The 19,809-nt window shown below is 44.3% G+C and overlaps 1 protein-coding gene across 2 annotated transcripts in view; it reads right to left on the bottom strand.

The window, feature by feature from the left end:
- PAFAH1B2 (platelet activating factor acetylhydrolase 1b catalytic subunit 2) overlaps positions 1-19,274 on the bottom strand; it is a 28,582-nt gene extending 9,308 nt beyond the window's left edge. Inside the window, exons 1-4 of one of the 2 annotated variants that reach the window (XM_065529019.1) lie at positions 19,126-19,274; positions 11,083-11,170; positions 2,337-2,426; positions 1,082-1,198 (exon numbers count right to left, since the gene is read on the bottom strand). In XM_065529019.1, coding sequence (XP_065385091.1) covers positions 1,082-1,198; positions 2,337-2,426; positions 11,083-11,163 — 288 coding nt within the window. In that variant the 5' untranslated portion in view covers positions 11,164-11,170; positions 19,126-19,274. The remainder of the gene's footprint in view (positions 1-1,081; positions 1,199-2,336; positions 2,427-11,082; positions 11,171-19,125) is intronic. The other variant, XM_005579740.4, reaches the window with a different exon arrangement.
- Between the last annotated feature and the right edge of the window lie 535 nt (positions 19,275-19,809).

Here is a 19,809-nt window from a genome sequence, read left to right as displayed (position 1 = left end):
AGAAAGACCCTGTCTACAAAAAGAAATTTAAAAATTAGCTGAGCACGGTGGCACATGCCTGCAGTCCTAGCTATTTGGGAGGCTGAGGCCATAGGGTCATCTGAGTCCAGGAGTTTGAGGTTACAGTGAGCTATCATCATGCCACTGCATTCTAGCTTGGGCAACAGAGAGAACCTGTCTTAAAACAAACAACTTTCAATGAAAGCATGTTTTGTCAGGGCTCAGCTTTTATTCTTTTTTTGGGAGCTGAAACGATTATATAGTGTGTGCCAACTCAGAGTATTTATGATATAAGATACTGGGTAGAAATATTCATTTGTTCACATCTGCTTCTAATTTTCTTCAGACGAACTTGGCAGGCCTTGATTACCGACCTGTTTATATGGTTAAACAGATCCAAAATTACTTCCTGAAGTTAATCATGGCCCTGCTCCCATGGCCCACCTCCGAGCAGTTTTCCCCTCATACTGCCCAAGGTCTATGCATTCCACAGAATAGCACACCTCATTAGCATAAAATCTCTTCCTTCAGCCAGGCACAGTGGCTCATGCCTGTAATCCCAGCACTTTTGGGAGGTCAAAGCGGGTGGATCATGAGGTCATGAGTTCAAGACCAGCCTGGCCAAGATGGTGAAACCCCATCTCTACTAAAAATACAAAAATTAGCTGGACACAGTGGCAGATGCCTGCAATCCCAGCTACTCGGGAGACTGAGGCAGGAGAATCGCTTGAACCCAGGAGGTGGGTGTTGCAATGAGCCAAGATTGCACCACTGCACTCAACCTGGGCAACAAAGCAAGACTCCATCTCAAAAAAAAAATCTCTTCCTTCAATTTAAGAAGATAATTATAACAACTACAAATACAACCCAATAGGCAAACAATTCACTAGTTTCTTAATTATATATTTTGATATATTCTTAAGCAATGACAGTATCATTTACTTTAAAGAGGCATGAAACAAATAGTGAAATAGGTCTTTAAAGAAGCAATTTTTTTTTTTACTACCAGTTTCAGACTATTTAACTATCCAAAAGACACTTAAGATTAATGACATTATTTGACAAGTAACTTTCATTTCACCTTAGGCTTAATATTCTCCAGTTCTCCATTCTTTAGTCTCCACAAAACATGTCTTGTTGTATCTCCCCCAATTCCAAAATTCAGTGCATGAAGTGGGGAAAAAAGCTCTCGCCATATCTAAAAAAAGAAAAACTTGATTTAGTGCAGCTAAAACTAGGGGAAAGTTTAATCTTTCAATTGCAATGTGTTGCAAGGCATTAGAAATAATTTCCTCTTCCTGTATTCAAAGATAACACTGCAATGGTGTGACACTCACTGTTTAAGGACGTTGAAAACACCACTGTGTAACTCAGGTCTTAATGTAGCCTTAGGTCTCAGCTCAAGAAATGAGTCACAACTCAATCTGATGCCCCCTAAAAGGTACCAACATTAATAATTAAGCTGTCAACTCAACAAACTCTCCTTTCCACTTACTGAACTATACAAACAGGGTGAAGCGGAAACAAGAGATGAAGAAATTTAGAGTGCTAGAGCTAAAAAAAATAAATAAAGCTATCTTTTCTTTTAAATTTCCCTTGGGGTGGGGCACGGTGGCCCACGCCTATAATCCTAGCACTTTGGGAGGCCAAGACACATGGATCATTTGAGGCCAAGAGTTCGAGACCAGCCTGGCCAACATAGTGAAACCCCGCCTCTACTAAAAATACAAAAATTAGTCAGGCATGGTGGCGCATGCCTATAATCCCAACTACTTGGGGGGTGAGGTATGAGAATCTCTTGAGCCTGAGGTTGTGCCACTGCACTACAGCCTCAGCAATGGAGTGGGACTCTGTCTCAATAAATAAATAAATAAATAAATAAATAAATAAAATAATAAATTTCCCATGGAAAAATGCCTAACCCTACAAGATTGGGAATAGCTTACTACAAAAATATATGAAATAGGAAAATGGCAAAATATAAACAAGAATCATGACTAGGATATATACGTTATCAGCAAATACAAATGAGAAATACTAAGTTACAAATAATAACTGACAATCTGACTAGAGCAAATATAAACAAATATAACATTAAGCTTCTCAGAAACCAGAGTAAAAGAGGAAGTTTCATTATAAACAATGCTTCAGATCAAAACATGTCCAAGTTAAAAGAAAGAAAAGAAAATCCCTTTAGGTAGCTTTGATTTCTCTTATAACCTCAATTAGGGCTTCTCTAAGAGGCACAAATAAGCTCAGCTCAGAATGAAAGTCCATTAGTAATGAATGGTTATACATGAGTAGCCAAGAACCACGCTCACCCCTTCCACCTTTACCTCATACTGCTGCATTAACTGCACCATGGAGTCTCCCACAAACAGTACATCAGGCTCTTTGTCTTTACAGTCCAAAACAAATCTGTTGTGCTGGTTTGAAGAAGAAAGAAAAATTATTAACTGGCACTTCTGGCCGGGTGTGGTGGCCCATGCTTGTAATCTCAACATTTTAGAAGGCCAGGGCAGGAGGATCACTTGAGGTCAGGAGTTTGAGACCAGCCTGGGTAATATATCAAGATCCCACCTCTACAAAAACAACTTTTTTTTTTTTTTTTTTTTTTAGACAGGGTCTGGCTCTCTTACACAGGCTGGAGTACAGTGGCGTGCTCTTGGCTCACTGCAACTTCTGCCTCAGGGGCTCAAGCCATCCTCCCACCTCAGCCACCTGAGTAGCTGGGACTACGGGCTCATGCCACCATGCCTGGCTAATTTTTTGTATTTTTTGTAGAAACGGGGTTTTACCATGTTGCCCAGGCTGGTCTCCAACTCCTGAGCTCAAGTAATCTGCCCACCTCAGCCTTCCAAAGTGCTGGGATTCCAGGTGTGAGCCACACATCCAGCCAGAAAAAAAATTTTTTGAATAAAAAAAGAAACTGGTATTTCTTTTCCTGTGAGACTTCTTGGCCTAGAAAGAATAGCTGTCCAACCAGTTACCGTTGTTAAACATTTTTTAGTCTACCCCCAAAGCTTATTCCTCTCATTCTATAAATTAACTGTTTGAACTTTCTTCTCACCCTTACTATACTGATCATTCTAGTACTCTCAAGAAACCCAGAATTCTAATGAAACCAGAATAGAAAAATACATGTAATACACTATGTAGAAGTTTATCTTTTCCTTAAACTTTTATTAAGAAAATTGCAAATACACAGAAAAGTTGACATAGTACAATGAACATACACAACTGCCTCTTATATTCAACAACTAATAGTATTTTCCCATGTTTGCTTTATCTCTATGTACGCGTTCATGTTTGCTGGACCATTTGTGAAGTAAAATGCAAACATTATGATTCCTCACCAAGATGTATCTCCTAAGCATGCATCTCCTAAGAGTAAGAACATCTTCTTATAAAACCACAAATTGGGCGCAGTGGCTCATGCCTGTAATCCCAACACTTTGGGAGGCCAGGGTGGGCGGATCACCTAAGGCTGGGAGTTCGAGATCAGCCTGGCCAACATGGTGAAACCCCGTCTCTAAATACAAAAAATTAGCCGGGCATGGTGGCGGGTGCCTGTAGTCCCAGCCACTCAGGAGGCTGAGGCAGGAGAATTGCCTGAACCTGGGAGATGGAGGTTGCAGTGAGCCGAGATCGTGCCATTACACTCCAGCCTAGGCAACAAGAGCGAAGCTCCATCTTAAAAACAAACAAACAAACAAAAAAACGCACAAATTATTATCATAACTAGGAAATGAAACAATCTCATAACATCTAATATTCAGTCCAAATTCAATTTTTCAAATGGCTCCAAGAGTTGGATAAAGTATTACAACATCATTTTTTCAACTACGATCCAATCAGGTTCCATGTATTTTATTTGAATGCAGACTTTGAAAATATCTGTTAACTTCCAAATGTGAGACACTGGCAAACTAGGACTCAATCCTTTTCAGTCAAATCCAAGCTTATAAACAGTGGTAATCTCCTCTCAGAGTGCCTCTTTCTGTTATAAAGGCACAAGATACTTTCTAAAATTGATTTTGGCCAGGTGTGGTGGCTCATGTCCAAAATCTCAGCACTTTAGGAGGCCAAGGTGGGAAGGATAGCTTGAGCCCAGGCATTCGAGACCAGCCTGGGCAACATCATGAGACCCCTTCACTATGAAGAAAAGAAATAAAAGAAAAAAAAAGAAAGAAAAAAGAAAATAAATTTTATCCATTAATGTTAAAGAACATAGTCTAAACTTTTATTTTGGCCGGGCGCGGTGGCTCACGCCTGTAATCCCAGCACTTTGGGAGGCCGAGACGGGTGGATTACGAGGTCAGGAGATCGAGACCATCCTGGCTAACACGGTGAAACCCCATCTCTACTAAAAAATACAAAAAACTAGCTGGGCGAGGTGGCGGGCACCTGTAGTCCCAGCTACTCGGGAGGCTGAGGCAGGAGAATGACGTGAACCCGGGAGGCGGAGCTTGCAGTGAGCTGAGATCCGGCCACTGCACTCCAGCCCGGGCAACAGAGCGAGACTCCGTCTCAAAAAAAAAAAAAAAAATTTATTATTTTTTTTTTAACTTTTTGGAGATGGAATCTCACGTCACTCAGGCTGGAGTGTAGTGGCATGATCTTAGCTCACTGCAACCTCCACCTCCCGGGTTCAACCAATTCTCATGCCTCAGCCTCCTGAGTAGCTGGGATTATAGGCACCTGCCACCATGCCCAGTTAATTTTTGTATTTTTAGTAGAGACGTGGTTTCACTATGTTGTCAGGCTGGTCTCTAACTCCTGACCTCAGGTGATCCACCCGCCTCGGCCTCCCAAAGTGCTGGGATTACAGGCGTGAGCTACTACGCTAGGCCAGTTTAAACTTTTATATTCATCCCTGAAACAAATTTATACAATGCTCTAGGTCTGTAATGTAGGTCCAGGCAAAGGCCTACTCTCTTTTTTTCCCCAAAGACGGGGTCTTGCTATGTTGCCCAGACTGGACTGAATTCCTGGGCTCAAGTGATCCTTCTGCCTTAGCCTCCCAGCTAGCTAGAACTACAGGTATGCTTTATCATGCGCAGCTTTCCAATGCTGTTTCTTTTTCTCAAACTCTGCATTCAATTTTGTTTCCCTTAGGAATTAAGGAAGAGTTACTATTTAAGTATTTCTGTTGACAATACCAACACAGATGAGGCTGTGGTAAAACTCAGATATTCATCTACAGGTGAAGTGTAAAGTGACAGAAATACTTCTGGAAATGATTTTACAGATTATGAAAACACCTCCAGCCAGGTGTGGTGGCTCACGCCTGTAATCCTAGGCCTTTGGGAGGCCAAAGTGAGCAGATCACATGAGCTTAGGAGTTCAAGATCAGCCTTGGCAACATGCAAAACCCCATTTCTACTTAAACGAACAAACTATATATATATATTCATTTATTTATTTAAAAAAAAAAACAAAACACTTCCTCTCTTAGGGTGACAGGATTAGGGACAGCTTTTTCCTTGCTTCCATATTTTGTGCAAACACATATTTTAAAAATCACTGTTTCAGTAAATATTTCTAAACTGAGGAGACATGAGCAAGAATAAGTTTAGTGAATAGGTACTTTTTCCTATCATGTCAACTCCCTATTGCAGGTACTGTAGTACCAACTACCTTTCTCTCTCTCTCTCTCTCTCTTTTTTTTTTTTTTTTGAGATTTTGAGACAGGGTTTCACTCTGCCACCCAGCCTGGAGTACAGTGGCAGCTGTGAACGACAGCTCACTGCAGCCCCAACCTCCCAGGCTCAGGCTGGGGAGGGCTTACGTGGTCCTCCCTGCCTCAGCCTCAGGCGCACTTCACCATATCCAGCTTTTTTTTGGGGGGGGGGGCGTTTTGTAGAGATAGTGTTTTGCAATGTTGCCGGGGCTGGTCTGGAACTCAAGCGATCCACTTACCTCTGCCTCCCAACGTGCTGAGATTACAGGCCTGAGCCACCACACCCAGCCCCAGCTACCTTTCCACACCAATAAAATAGCTTGTGTTTGTACAGTGTCGTGGAATTTAAGACTCCTATGATAAAGGTTCTAGTACTTTTCTCCTCAAGTATAATAGTTGTAATAAATTTGGAAACATAGAAAGGACCAAAACAACACATCTATAATCCTACCACCTTAACCTAGCAACTATGACCATGCTTGAGTATTTTCTCCTCAACTTTTTTCACATCCTCTGTTATCCCTTTTACATAGTTTAAGTATCACGGATACCTCTTTCTGGCACTACATGTCTGAGGCCAAAAAAACCCAACATTCAAATTCTAGCTTACCTACTTTCTAGTCCAGTGATCTTAAACAAGTACATAATTTGTGTCTTGGTTTTAACATCTGCTAGCAATTCCATTTTAGAGTTGTTAAAGATTCCCAGCTATATCATCTGGCACCCACTAGGCACTTGAAAAATGGTAGCCATTATAGTTGCATTTAACATCATACTAGAACCAGTTTTCTATGTAGCAACACAGTTTTTATAATCGTAACTTTTAATGGCCATATATTCTTTTTTAGACACAGGGTCTTGCCCTGTCACCGAGGGTGGAGGGCAGTGCATGATCATAGCTTACTACAGCCTCAAACTCCCAGACTCAAGCAATTCTCCTGCCTCGGTCTCCCTAGAAGCTGGGACTACAGGCACACATCCAGCGATTTTTTTTTTCTATTTTTTGTACAGTCAGGGTCTTGGATTGTTTCCTAGGCTACATTTCTGGCCTCAAACCATCTACAGGCCTCAGCCTTCCAAAGTGCTGGGACTACAGGTATGAGCCACTGCACCTAATATACTCTACTGAATACACTCAATGACACATTTTTGTTTGCTTTTTTGGGGGGTGAGGGGAATGAGGGTCTATGTTGCCCAGGCTGGTCTTGAACTCGGTGCTTAAGCAATCCTCTTGCCTCAGCCTCCCAGGTCACGCTTTTCTTCCTGTGGGCAGACTTGCCAGTGGCCTCTTTTTGTGAATCTAATAAGCGTAATAAAGGGATATATATATAGTTTTTCCTACGTTGGAAATTCTTAAAATCAGTATTTTTATGGATTTTGGACATATTTCCAAATTCTTAACAAAAGGGCTATATACCAATCTGTAAGGACTCCAGCAATATATTAGAACTGGTTTTACTGTACTTGCACCTGAATTAGATATTAACACTTCTCTTTCTCTTCCTAACGTTTTAATTTACACTTTTTGGAAACAAAGTTAAAGACTTTCTACCATGTCTACTGAAATACTTATGTATTAGTTCCTTTAGGATATTTTTATTGATAATACACGATATCTATGCTTCATCTATAATATTTACTGTGTATATTTTCCTTAGTCTGCTGCTGAGCCTTATTTTTCTGGTTAATATGTTTTGATATGATTTCTATTATGTTTGGCAAGTCTTTCAACATTACCCTTAAGAAAACCTTTTAGGCCAGGCACTTGGTGGCTCATGCCTGTAATCCCAGCACTTTGAGAGGCTAAGGTGGGTGGATCACCTGAGGTCAGGAGTTCAAGACCAGCTTGACCAACGTGGTGAAACCTCATCTCTACTAAAGAAATACAAAAATTGGCCGGGCAAGGTGGCTCAAGCCTGTAATCCCAGCACTTTGGGAGGCCCAGACGGGCGGATCACGAGGTCAGGAGATCGAGACCATCCTGGCTAACACGGTGAAACCCCGTCTCTACTAAAAAATACAAAAAACTAGCCAGGCAAGGTGGCGGGCGTCTGTAGTCCCAGCTACTCGGGAGGCTGAGGCAGGAGAATAGCGTAAACCCGGGAGGCGGAGCTTGCAGTGAGCTGAGATCCGGCCACTGCACTTCAGCCTGGGCGACAGAGCGAGACTCCGTCTCAAAAAAAAAAAAAAAAAAAAAGAAAGAAATACAAAAATTAGTCGGGTATGGAGGTGGACGCCTCTAATCCTAGTTATTCAGGAGGTGGAAGTTGCAGTGAGCCAAGATCACGCCACTGCACTTCAGCCTGGGTAACACAGTGGGACTCCATCTCAAAAACAAAAACAAAACAAAACCTTTTCATTACGGAAAATATCAAATGTATACAAAAGCACAGAGAATTAACACCTCCATTCAGAAAGAATGAACCTCCATGTATCAATTACCAGCTAGAGCAATCATTTATGGCCTATATTATTTCAGTCATACCCCCAACTACTGCCCCACTCCATCCTCAGATTATTTTGAAGCAAACTGAGGATATACCATTCCAAGCACAAATATTTCAGTATGCTATGCTTAAAAGATTTTTAAAGTCAGGCACGGTGGCTCATGCCTGTAATCCCAACACTTTGGGAGGCTGAGGTAGGAGGATCACTTGAGGCCAGGAGTTCAAGATCATCAGCCTGGGCAACATAGTAAGATCCTATCTCCACAAAAAATAATAAAAAAAATTAGTACGGCATGGTGGCATGCACCTGTGGTCACAGCTACTTGAGAAGCCAAGGTGGGACGATCACTTAAGCCCAGGAAGCCAAGGCTGCAGTAAGTTGTAATGGTGCCACTGCACTCCAGCATGGTTGACAGAGCGAGACTCTGTCTCCAAAAAAATGTTTAAATTATTTGTGTATGTTTTTCTTCCATTTGACTGATTTTTCTACAGCCAGGGCTCATTAAAGTCTATTAACTTAAGACAAGAATAATGGGCCGGGTGCGGTGGCTCAAGCCTGTAATCCCAGCACTTTGGGAGGCCGAGACGGGCGGATCACTAGGTCAGGAGATCGAGACCATCCTGGCTAACACGGTGAAACCCCGTCTCTACAAAAAAATACAAAAAAAAAAACTAGCCAGGCGAGGTGGCGGGCGCCTGTAGTCCCAGCTACTCAGGAGGCTGAGACAGGAGAATGGCGTGAACCCGGGAGGCGGAGCTTGCAGTGAGCTGAGATCCGGCCACTGCACTCCAGCCTGGGCGACAGAGCGAGACTCCGTCTCAAAAAAAAAAAAAAAAAAAAAAAAAGACAAGAATAATGAAGATATCTAGTTACTACTTTTCCTTTCCTTTGTCTTGAACTCCTGGGCTCCAGTGATTACCTGCCTCAGCTTCCCAAAGTGCTGAGATTACAGGTGTGAGTCACTACTCCTGGTATAGTTACTATTCATAAAGGTATAAATGGTCCAGATGCCCATGAAAGAGAAAATGGGCAAAACAACTGTAGTACACTTACTTTTTTCTTTCTTTTTGAGATAAGGTCTCGATCTGTCATCCAGGCTGGAGTACAGTGGCACAATTATAGTTCATTGTAGCCTTGATATCCTGGGCTCAAGTGATCCTCCCACCTTGGCTTCCCAACCTGCCTTGGCCTCCCAAAGTGCTGGGATTACAGGTGTGAGCCACTGTATACTGCTCTGTCTTAAAAAAAAATTATTGGGGCTGGGCGCGGTGGCTCAAGCCTGTGATCCCAGCACTTTGGGAGGCCGAGACGGGCGGATCACGAGGTCAGGAGATCGAGACCATCCTGGCTAACACGGTGAAACCCCGTCTCTACTAAAGAAAATACAAAAAAACTAGCCGGGCGAGGTGGTGGGCACCTGTAGTCCCAGCTACTCGGGAGGCTGAGGCAAGAGAATGGCATAAACCCGGGAGGCGGAGCTTGCAGTAAGCTGAGATCCGGCCACTGCATTCCAGCCTGGGCGACAGAGCAAGACTCTGTCTCAAAATAAAAAAAAAAAAAAAAATTATTGGGACAACCAGAGAAAACTGAATATGGTCTTTGGATTAAGTAATAGTATTACATCAATATTACATCTCATGATTTTAATAACTATCCTATAGTTATTTAACAAAAGTCCTTATTTTTAAGAAAACATGTTGAAATATTCAGGGGTAAAGAGAAATGAGTGCAAATGCTTCAGAAAAAACCACTATGTTAGTATATACACATACAAATAGATATAGACACAGCACACAGGGCGTGGTGGCTCATGCCTGTAATCCCAGCACTTTGGGAGGCTGAGACAGGCAGATCACTTGAGGTCAGGAATTTGAAACCAGCCTGGCCAACATGGCAAAACCCTGTCTCTACTAAAAATACAAAAATTAGCTCAGCATGGTGGCGGGCACCTGTAATTCCAGCTACTTGGGAGGCTAAGACACAAGAATAACTTGAACCCGGGGTGGCGGGGGGTGGAGGTTGCAGTGAGCGAAGATTGCACCACTGCACTCCAGCCTGGGCAAGAGTGAGACTCTGTCTCAAAAAACCAACAACAACAACAAAAAAACAAAAACAAAATAGATGCAGACACAATAATTAGGCAGATATCGTAAAATGTTAACAATTGGTGAGTCTAGATGAAGATACTTCTTTCTAAATTTCTGTAACATTTGTGTAGTTTTGAAATTACTTCAAAATAAAAAAACTAAATATTTCCCAGTTCCAACATCAGATTGGTGAAGAGGCAGGACATTTGTAACACTACATTTTTACTGACAGTAACAAATTCTTGTTGACTATTAAAATGCCCCCGTGTACAACCTGTCGCAGGTCACAGGATTACAGTTTTTTGTTTTTGTTTTTGTTTTTGAGATGGAGTCTTGTTCTGTCGCCCAGGCTGGAGTGCAGTGGCGTGATCTTGGCTCACTGCAACCTCCGCCTCCCGGGTTCAAGAGATTCTCCTGCCTCAGCCTCCTGAGTAGCTGGGACTACAGGTGCCTGCCACCACACCTGGCTAACTTATTTTTAGTAGAGATGGGTTTCACCATATTGGCCAGTCTGGTCTCAAATTCCTGACCTTGTGATCCACCCACTTAGGCCTCCCAAAGTGTTGGGATTACAGGCGTGAGCCACTGTGCCCAGCCTGGAGTGTTTTTTTTTTTTTTTTTTTTTTAATTGCCCCTTCGCAGTTTTGATCAAAAGATCTTTAAAAATTGAAGAAACCAGGCATACTGACATGTGACACTAGTCCCAGCTATATGGGAGGCTGAAGTGGGAGGATCACTTGAGCCCTGCAGTTTGAGGCCAGCCTGGGCAACACAGTGAGACCCTGTTTCAAAAACCAAAACAAAACAGACAAAAAACTGGAGAGACTCAACTCATGTGAATGATACACATGCACTTCCTTTTACCTGAGACATCCATCGGTCATCTCCTTGAATATCTTCTGCTGCATGCGGAATAGCTGCTGGGTTTGAGTCTCCTTGGCTCATTCTACACCTGTGAAAAAATGTCTATGTCATGTTTCATTTGTTAACAGGAATGTTTGTAACCACTTAAATATTATTATACACATCAGGCTTTAAATAATAATTTAAGTTTTATTGTGGTTTGCCTACAAACAATTGGGAAACTAAACAGAAACAATTACTTTCTGTAGAGACGAATTCCGGAACATGACTAAGTCCCATAAATATAGCATCACTAAACTGTCAGACAGCTTTGAATATGACTTAGTTGCAGTGCAGTACATTTTAAAAATCTCCAAGTACATACTTTATACCTATACTAGCTTTTTTGTGATGTTACTGTAAGTACCAAGTGACACAAGCAGTTATTAGATACAGTACAATAAAATCTACATCAGAAGTTTTTCAGCTGTTAAGAGTTACACACTTAAGAATTACTACTGCAATGATTAAAATCCACTGGTTACTAAACATCACACAAATAACTGTAGCACAGGTTCTGACAAAAGTAGTCACAGGCCTTGGCACTAGGTTTTGACAAATGTTTACCAGGTATTTTTATTTTTGATAAGTTTCCAATACGAAAATTTTAGTAATGATGGCCAGGCGCGGTGGCTCACGCCTGTAATCCCAGCATTTTGGGAGGCCAAGGCAGGTGGATCACAAGGTCAGTAGATCGAGACCATCCTGGCCAACGTGGTGAAATCCCCTCTCTACTAAAAATACAAAAAATTAGCTGGGCATGATGGCATGCACCTATAGTCCAGCTACTCAGATGGCTGAGGCAGGAGAATCACTTCAACCAGGGAGGCAGAGGTTGCAGTAAGCCGAAATCACACCACTGCACTCCAGCCTGGGTGACAGCCAGACTCCAACTCAAAAAAAAAAAAAAAGAAAAAATTTTAGTAATGAGTCCAAATATGTCATCTAATAAGTAAAATTCGGCAAAATTAGAAGTGCTAATCTTCTATGAATAGAAAGACAAATAAGAAACCAGACTACTTTTCAACCAGTTCTGGAGAATATACACTAGAAACATTAGGCTCCAAATGCAAAGGACTATGAAAAAGAAAAAAATCGGCCGGCGCGGTGGCTCACGCCTGTAATCCCAGCACTTTGGGAGGCCAAGGCAGGCGGATCACGAGGTCAGGAGGTCGAGACCATCCTGCCTAACACAGTGAAACCTCATCTCTACTAAAAACACAAAAAAATTGGCCGGGTGTGGTGGCGGGTGCCAAAAAAAGAAAAAAAAAAAAAAAAAAAAACAATCTGGGGTTTTCTGGTTTATAGAAAAGGAGGTCATCTTTTTTTTTTTTCTGAGATGGAGACTCGCTCTGTCACCCAGGCTGGATTGCAGTGGCGCAATCTCGGCTCACTGCAAGCTCCGCCTGCAGGGTACACGCCATTCTCCTGCCTCAGCCTCCCAATTAGCTGGGACTACAGGCGCCCACCACCACAGCCGGCTAATTTTTTTGTATTTTTAGTAGAGACAGGGTTTCACCGTGTTAGCCAGGATGGTCTCGATCTCCTGAAGAAAAGGAGGTCATCTTCTATACAAGCAATCTTTTTCTTTCCCTTGACATCCTCAAATACAGCTAAGCTTTCTCAGAAAGATCGAGTTATATTCATTCAATATACATATTTACTGAGTACACAAAACACACTACATTGCCAAAGTAGTAGTTTTTTAGAATCACAAAGTGAAAAACCCCAAGCATGAATGCATACCTTCACTCACGAAAAATAAATTACAGAAGCAAATAATACTAACAGTAATTTCAAGACCAGCCTGGCCAACATGGTGAAACGCCCGTCTCTACAAAAAAATACAAAAATAAGCCAGGCGTGGTGGAGCATGCCTGTAAGTCGCAGTTATTTGGGAGACTGGAGCAGGAGAATCGCTGGAACCTGGTAGATGAAGTTGCAGCAACAGCAAGACTTCATCTCAAACAAATTATTAAAAAAATGTGGGAGGTTTTGCTTTATTTTTTTTTGTTTTTTTGAGATGGAGTCTTGCTCTGTCGCCCAGGCTGGAGTGCAGTGGCGTGATCTGGGCTCACTGCAAGCTCCGCCTCCTGGGTTCATGCCATTCTCCTGCCTCAGCATCAAGAGTAGCTGGGACTACCGGTGCCCATCACCACATCTGGCTTTTTGTATTTTTAGTAGAGACGGGGTTTCACCATGTTAGCCAGGATGGTCTTGATCTCCTGACCTTGTGATCTGCCCACCTCGGCCTCCCAAAGTGCTGGGATTACAGGCATGAGCCACTGAGCCCAGCCTTGCTTTATTTTTAAACCAATAAAACATTCTATACTTTCTACATAAAAGTTTATTTGGGTCTAAGTTCAAGTCTAGGCTTAAATCAAGTTAAAACTTACACGTTAGTTAATAAAAGTGTTTTGAGACAAGGTCTTTTTTTTTTTTTTAAGGTTGAGTACCAGCGTGTAGCCAGGACTACAGGTATGCACCGCCACGCCCGGCTAATTTTTGTATTTTTCTTTTATACAGACAAGGTTTCTCCATGTTGCCCAGGCTGGTCTCGAACTCCTGAGCTTGGCTTAGAATTCTGCCCAGTCTAGTATATTTTTGAAATGCATCCCACTACATACGTGTTTGTATATAAAACATGCTAACTACTGTTCATGTGAATCTTAAATTACAGTGAAGCTCTTTTTTTCCTTTTATAGATTAGAAAACTTTTTAAAATTAAATTCTTTTAAAAGTTAGACTTCAGCCAGGCGTGGTGGCTCACACCTGTAATCTCAGCACTTTGGGAGGCCGAGGCAGGAAGATGACTTGAGTCTAGGAGTTTGAGACTATCCTGGGCAATATGATGAGACCCCATTTCTACAAAAAATTGAAAGAATTAGCTTGGCATGGTAGTGCCTATAGTCTCAGCTACCCAGCAAGCTGAGTCAGGAGGATTGCTTGAGCCGGGTGCAGTGGCTCACGCCTGTAATCCTAGCACTTTGGGAGCCTGAGGTGGGTAGATTATCCAAGGTCAGGAGTTCAAGACCAGCCTGGCCAACAAGGCAAAACCTATCTCTACTAAACATAAAAAAAAAAAAAAAAAAAAGAAGAAGAAGAAAAATGGCAGGTGTTGTGGCACTTGCTTGTAATCCCAGCTACTAGGGAGGCTGAGGCAGGAGAATCGCTTGAGCCCAGGAGGTGGAAGCTGCAGTGAGCTGTGATCATGCTACTGCACTCCAGCCTGAGTGACAGTGAGACCTTGTCTCTAAATAAATAAATGTTCTGAGATTTTTTTCCTATATTCCAATGGATCATCTTATGCATTCCCAGAGGGTACATATACGCTTTCAAGACTAATGATCTATATAAATTATACGATCTCTTTATTATTTTAAGAGAAGGGCCTCACTACATTGTCCAGGCTGGATTCAAACTCCTGAGCTTAAGTGATCCTCCTGCTTCAGCTTCCCAAGTAGCTGGGACTACAAGCACACACTACCACTCCCATCTTAGAGCTACAATTCAATAGGCAGTCATGGATTTTCAGAGTTCATCCAACAGACAAACAACTGATCTAAAATAACATTAAGAACTTACTATTTACCAGACACTGTGCTAGGAGCTTTGTTATTTAAATAAACGTGATGCTCAGAGAGACCTAAGCAAAATTCTCCATGACAGTAGAGCTGGTAAACACAACAGGACAGGTGGGATTTGAAATCAGAGTGACAGACTTCCAAAGCCTACTCTTGAGTAAATGATGTTATGTTCTGATTAGAGAAGACTATATAGATGCCGGGCGCAGTGGCTCACACCTGTAATCCCAGCATTTTGTGGGGCTGAGAGTGGAGGATCACCTGAGGTCAGGAGTTCGAGACCAGCCTGGCCAACAGGGTGAAATCCTGTCTGCACTAAAAATACAAAAGATTAGCCAGGTTTGGTGGCACATACTTGTAATCCCAGCTACTCAGGAGGCTGAGGCATGAGAATATCTTGAACCCAGGAGGTGGAGGATGCAGTGAGCAGAGATCACACCACTCTGGGTGACAGAGCAAGACTCTGTCTAAAAAAAAGAAAGAAAATAAAAAATGATAAATTCTAATTTACTAAGTTGTTTCACTTATACTTTCTACTACCCAAATTCAATGGCATTCTGATACCCTAAGCAAAACACTTCTACCTCAACCCTAAATTTCTTCATGGGAAAATAAAAAAGGCATACAGATAGAGAAACCGAGGAACAAAATGTCACTTCTCTGAAGCTACAAGGCAGATAGAACTGGGAGGTCACAAATATTCCCAATTACATAGTCTTTTTTTTTTTGGCCTATGAATACAAGGTGATCCTTCTTCCCCTACAATGGCAAAGTATCAGAGCAGAAATGTGTTTCTTTGTGCCTTCTGACTCTGATTTTGTATTATTTTGTCAATCAAAATCTTATTATACAAAGTAGCTTTCAGTTTTACTGATGCCCATGGCTTGGTAACATTTTCAAACATGAGGAAAAGAAAAACTGAGCTACAAACTCATACAAATCTCGTTTTTAAGAACAAGGCAGGGGCCGGGCGCCGTGGCTCACGCCTGTAATCCCAGCACTCTGGGAGGCCTAGACGCGTGGATCACCAGGTCAGGAAATCGAGACCATCCTGGCTAACACGGTGAAACCCCGTCTCTACTAAAAGTGCAAAAAATTAGCCGGGCGTGGTGGTGGATGCCTGTAGTCCCAGCTACTCAGGAGGCTGAGGCATGAGAATAGTGTGAACCCAGGAGGCGGAGCTTGCAGTGAGCCCAGATCACGCCACTGCACTCCAGTCTGGGCGACAGAGCGAGACTCCATAAAAACGAGGCTGGAAATGCATAACCTAGACGACTATGCATATAGAGGACTCAAAAAATTTGGAAATCAGAGAAACTGTTGTGGCTGGGCACAGTGGCTCACTCCAGTAATCCCAACACTTTGGGACACTAAGGCAGGTGGACTGCTTGAGCCCAGGAGTTTGAGACCAGCCTGGGTAACATGGTGAAACTCTGTCTTTACAAAAAACACAACAATTAGCTGGGGGGAGTGGTGGGGGCGCGGTGCGCTACTGCACTCCAGCCTCAGGGACAGAGCAAGACCCTGTCTCAAAAATAAAAATTAAACTGGCTTTTCTTTTATTGAGACGGAGTTTCGCTCTTGCTGCCCAGGCTGGAGTGCAACAGCGCGATCTCGGCTCACTGCAACCTCCGCCTCCTGGGTTCAAGCAATTCTCCTGTCTCAGCCTCCAGAGTACTGAGATTACAGGTGCCCACCACCACTCCCGGCTAATTTTTGTATTTTTAGTAGAGATGCGATTTCAAATCATATTGGTCAGGCTAGTCTCGAACTCCTGACATCATGTGATCCGCCCGCCTTGGCTTCCCAAAGTGTTGAGATTATAGGTGTGAGCCACCGCGCCTGGCCGGCTTTTTTTTTTTTTTGAGACAGGACTTCATTCTGTTGCCTGCGCTGAAGCACAGTGGAGAAATCATGGGTCACTGCAGTTTCCACCTCCTGCATTCAAGCGATCCTCTTGAACAGAAGCTGCCTGACCTTTTTTTTTTTGGTAGATGGGGGTCTCACCATATTGCTCAGGCTGACCTGCAACTCCTAGGCTCAAGTGATCCTAGCACCTTGGCCTCTCAAAGTGCTGGAATTACAGGCATGAGTCATGGCGCCCAGCCAGCTGCGTTTTGTTTTTTGTTTTTTACTGACAGGGTCTCTGTCAGTCGTTAGCTGGAGTGAAGTGGCTTAACACAGCTCACGACAGCCTTGATCTCCTGGGCTCAAGTGATCCTTACATTTCTTCCTTCCAGAGTAGCTGGGACTACAGGCGCAGGCCACCACATATGGCTAATTTTTAAATTTTGTAGAGAGGAGGTCTTGCCATGTTGCTCAGGCTCCAACTGTTGTATTCTTTCCAATTAAAATGAAGAATTATCTGCTCTTATGGGCACATAAAATAAGAACAAACTAAGAGCTACCCAGTGGTGAGACACAAACTTCTGAGTCACTTCGGGTTTCCTGCGCCTGCAATCTCAGCACTTTGGGAGGCCAAAGCTGGTGGATCACTTGAGGTCGGAAGTTCAAGACCTGCCTGGCCAACATGGCAAAACCCCGTCTCTACTAAAAAAAATACAAAATTAGCTGGGTGTGGTGGCGCGTGCCTTGCTGTAAGCTTGAACCGGGAGGCAGAGGTTGTAGTGAGTCGGGATCGCTCCACTGCACTCCAGCCTGGACAACAGACTGAGACTCCGCCTCAAAAAAAAAAAAAAAAAAAAAAAAGAGCGAGCAAGCAGAAAGAAAGAAAGAAAGAGCGAGCAAGCAGAATGCAAATAAAAGGTCTGAAGAACAAGTTTTGTTAATTTGCCACAACAGACTGTACTCCAGGGGAAGCTTTGTTGTCCATTAAAGTGAGTTCTCCGGGAAGATGAGGAGTAACCGACTTCCACGATTTTCCTGCGTTTTCTATATTCTCTACTTACTATGACAATACAGTACTAGAATGTCCAAGTGCTTATACCAGCATAGTGTAATGTATTTAATGAGAAACCAGTTCCAACAACAAAGCATTATAAATTTTCAAGCTGAGTTAGATGTTTTAGTCTGAACCAGGAAAACACATCGAGTGGGAAAGTTGAACCAAGAATTCAGAGATTTAGAATGTTTCCACTCAGACCTAAGACTCTCCACTTTGTTTCAGAGGGAGTGGGTATGGTTATTGTGAAGAGGAAGGCGGCCCTCATCCTGAATACCCGGTAGCCTCCGTGAGCTGGTGGGTGGGTCCTCCGGTCCAGTACCTCCATAATTTATGATCAAATGCCCAAGCCAACAAACTAATGCACGTTGATTTCCTAGTCCTCCCCTTCTCCCCCACAAGGAGGCAACCTTTATGTCAGAACAAGGTGCCCAGAAGAAGCCAAAGACACAAGGCACATTCAAGGCAAAGACAATCTTAAGCACTTTCTCCTTCCACTTTCTCCGCACCTTACCCCTCGGCCCAAACCCTTCCCGTAATTTCAAGCTGTACTGAGCTCCTAGGGTGGATCCGGGTGGTCTTTCCTTTCTCTACGGGTAAGCTCTACAAACAGGCTAAAGCTCCCAGCGTTAGTGTTCTTAAGTTTGTGTATAAATTCTGAAAAGCAACGCTGGCCTGCGAGCTATGAAAAGCAGAAGCATGAGTCACCACGCAACGGGTCAATCAAACCTGTAGACCAGAAGGCACGGATCTGGCAAACGGGACGGCGAGCCAGGAAAAAAAACATCCCCCCAAACCTCTCCGCTGACAGGTTTATCTAGCTGGCTGACCTTGGGCAGGTCACCAGCCGCTCCGAGCACATTCATGTCTAAGATGAGATGCGGGCTGGAAAGCCTTCCAAGAAATAATCCCTTCCGAGTGGTGACGGTCTATGCACCTTTTGAATACAAACATCTTAAGAGGTAACGGAGAAGTTTCTAAAGAGCTGCAATTTTTCAACAAAAGGAGCAGGCAAAAGTGTTCGGTAAAAACACAACGGAGTAACTGGTTTTGCCCTCCGACCAGACGCGAGGGGAGAGAAGGGTGAGAAGTTACACCCCTGGGATGGAGGGAAAATGTAGCAGCTGAGACCAGGGCAGGAGCGGCAGCGCCCAGCCTGGGCGAGCTGGGGTGCGCGAGGCCTACCGCGGGTGGGCCCGGCAGGGCAGGGCGGGGCGGGGCGCCCGCCGCGCTACTCTCCCGGGAAAGGCGGTGGAGGCGCCGGCCGGCGGCTGAGGAGAGTCGACAGCTTTCGGGGTAGGATGTCGGGAAAGGGTTCACAGGGCAAAGACTACCTGCGCCGGCGGCTGGGAAGCCGACGCCGGGCCCGCAGAGAAGGCGCGCGCTCGCGAGGCCCCCCCAAGGGGATGGGGTGGCGTGGGGGGAGGGGCCGCAATGGTGGGGGAGGGGAGGTCGCGGGCCTCTCACAATAACACCTCGCAGCCCCTTCCGACCCCCGCCTCTAAGCCACCGGCTCACCGCGACCCTGGATGCACTCACTGAAGTAGAGGGTCCGTGCGGGCCCCAAGCGGCTGAGGCGTCGGCGGGTGGCGCGTCTGTCGCTCGCTCGGTCCCAGCGGCCCCGCTCCGGCGCGTCCCTCCTCCGGCCCCAGCACCAGCAGCAGCTCTTCCACTTCCGGTTCCCCTGCCACTCAGGCAAATGGCTTCCGGAAGTCCCGCCCGCACCCCGCCTCGCCTCAGCGTGGTTCCTCTCTACCCGCCCTCGCTCTCCCGGGCGCTGGTGGCGTGCGCCCAGGTGTCCCGCCACGCCCCGTTGGGTACCCTGCTTTGTTCTCGCGCTTACCCCCATTTTGTGTGGCGTCTGAGCTACATGGGCCTCTCTGTTTACTCCAACTGCATCGCTCAATCCTGCGTTCGTGCCACCGCAGTGTGGAGCTGGCATTCGGGACAATGTGGCGTGAAGTCACACTGACGCCATTCCCTTCACACTCAGCCAACTTGGCTTCTTCCTCCACCCATGGAATAAACCAGACTGCTGAAAGTGGGAGGGAAATAGCGGACCAAGGTTAAGGAGGCAGTACCTGACATTTATTAGTGGAATTTCTGTTTCTATGACGAATGTGGAGATTTTAGGTGACCGCCTGTTAAGGTGATATATAGGGGGATGACGAACCCCAGGCTTTTCCTTAAAAGATCCATCCC

The sequence above is a fragment of the Macaca fascicularis genome, chromosome 14 (genome assembly GCF_037993035.2).
Source record: "Macaca fascicularis isolate 582-1 chromosome 14, T2T-MFA8v1.1".
Taxonomy (NCBI): domain Eukaryota; kingdom Metazoa; phylum Chordata; class Mammalia; order Primates; family Cercopithecidae; genus Macaca; species Macaca fascicularis.
Note: the sequence above shows the minus strand (reverse complement) of the source record. Positions and strands in the feature narration are given on the sequence as shown.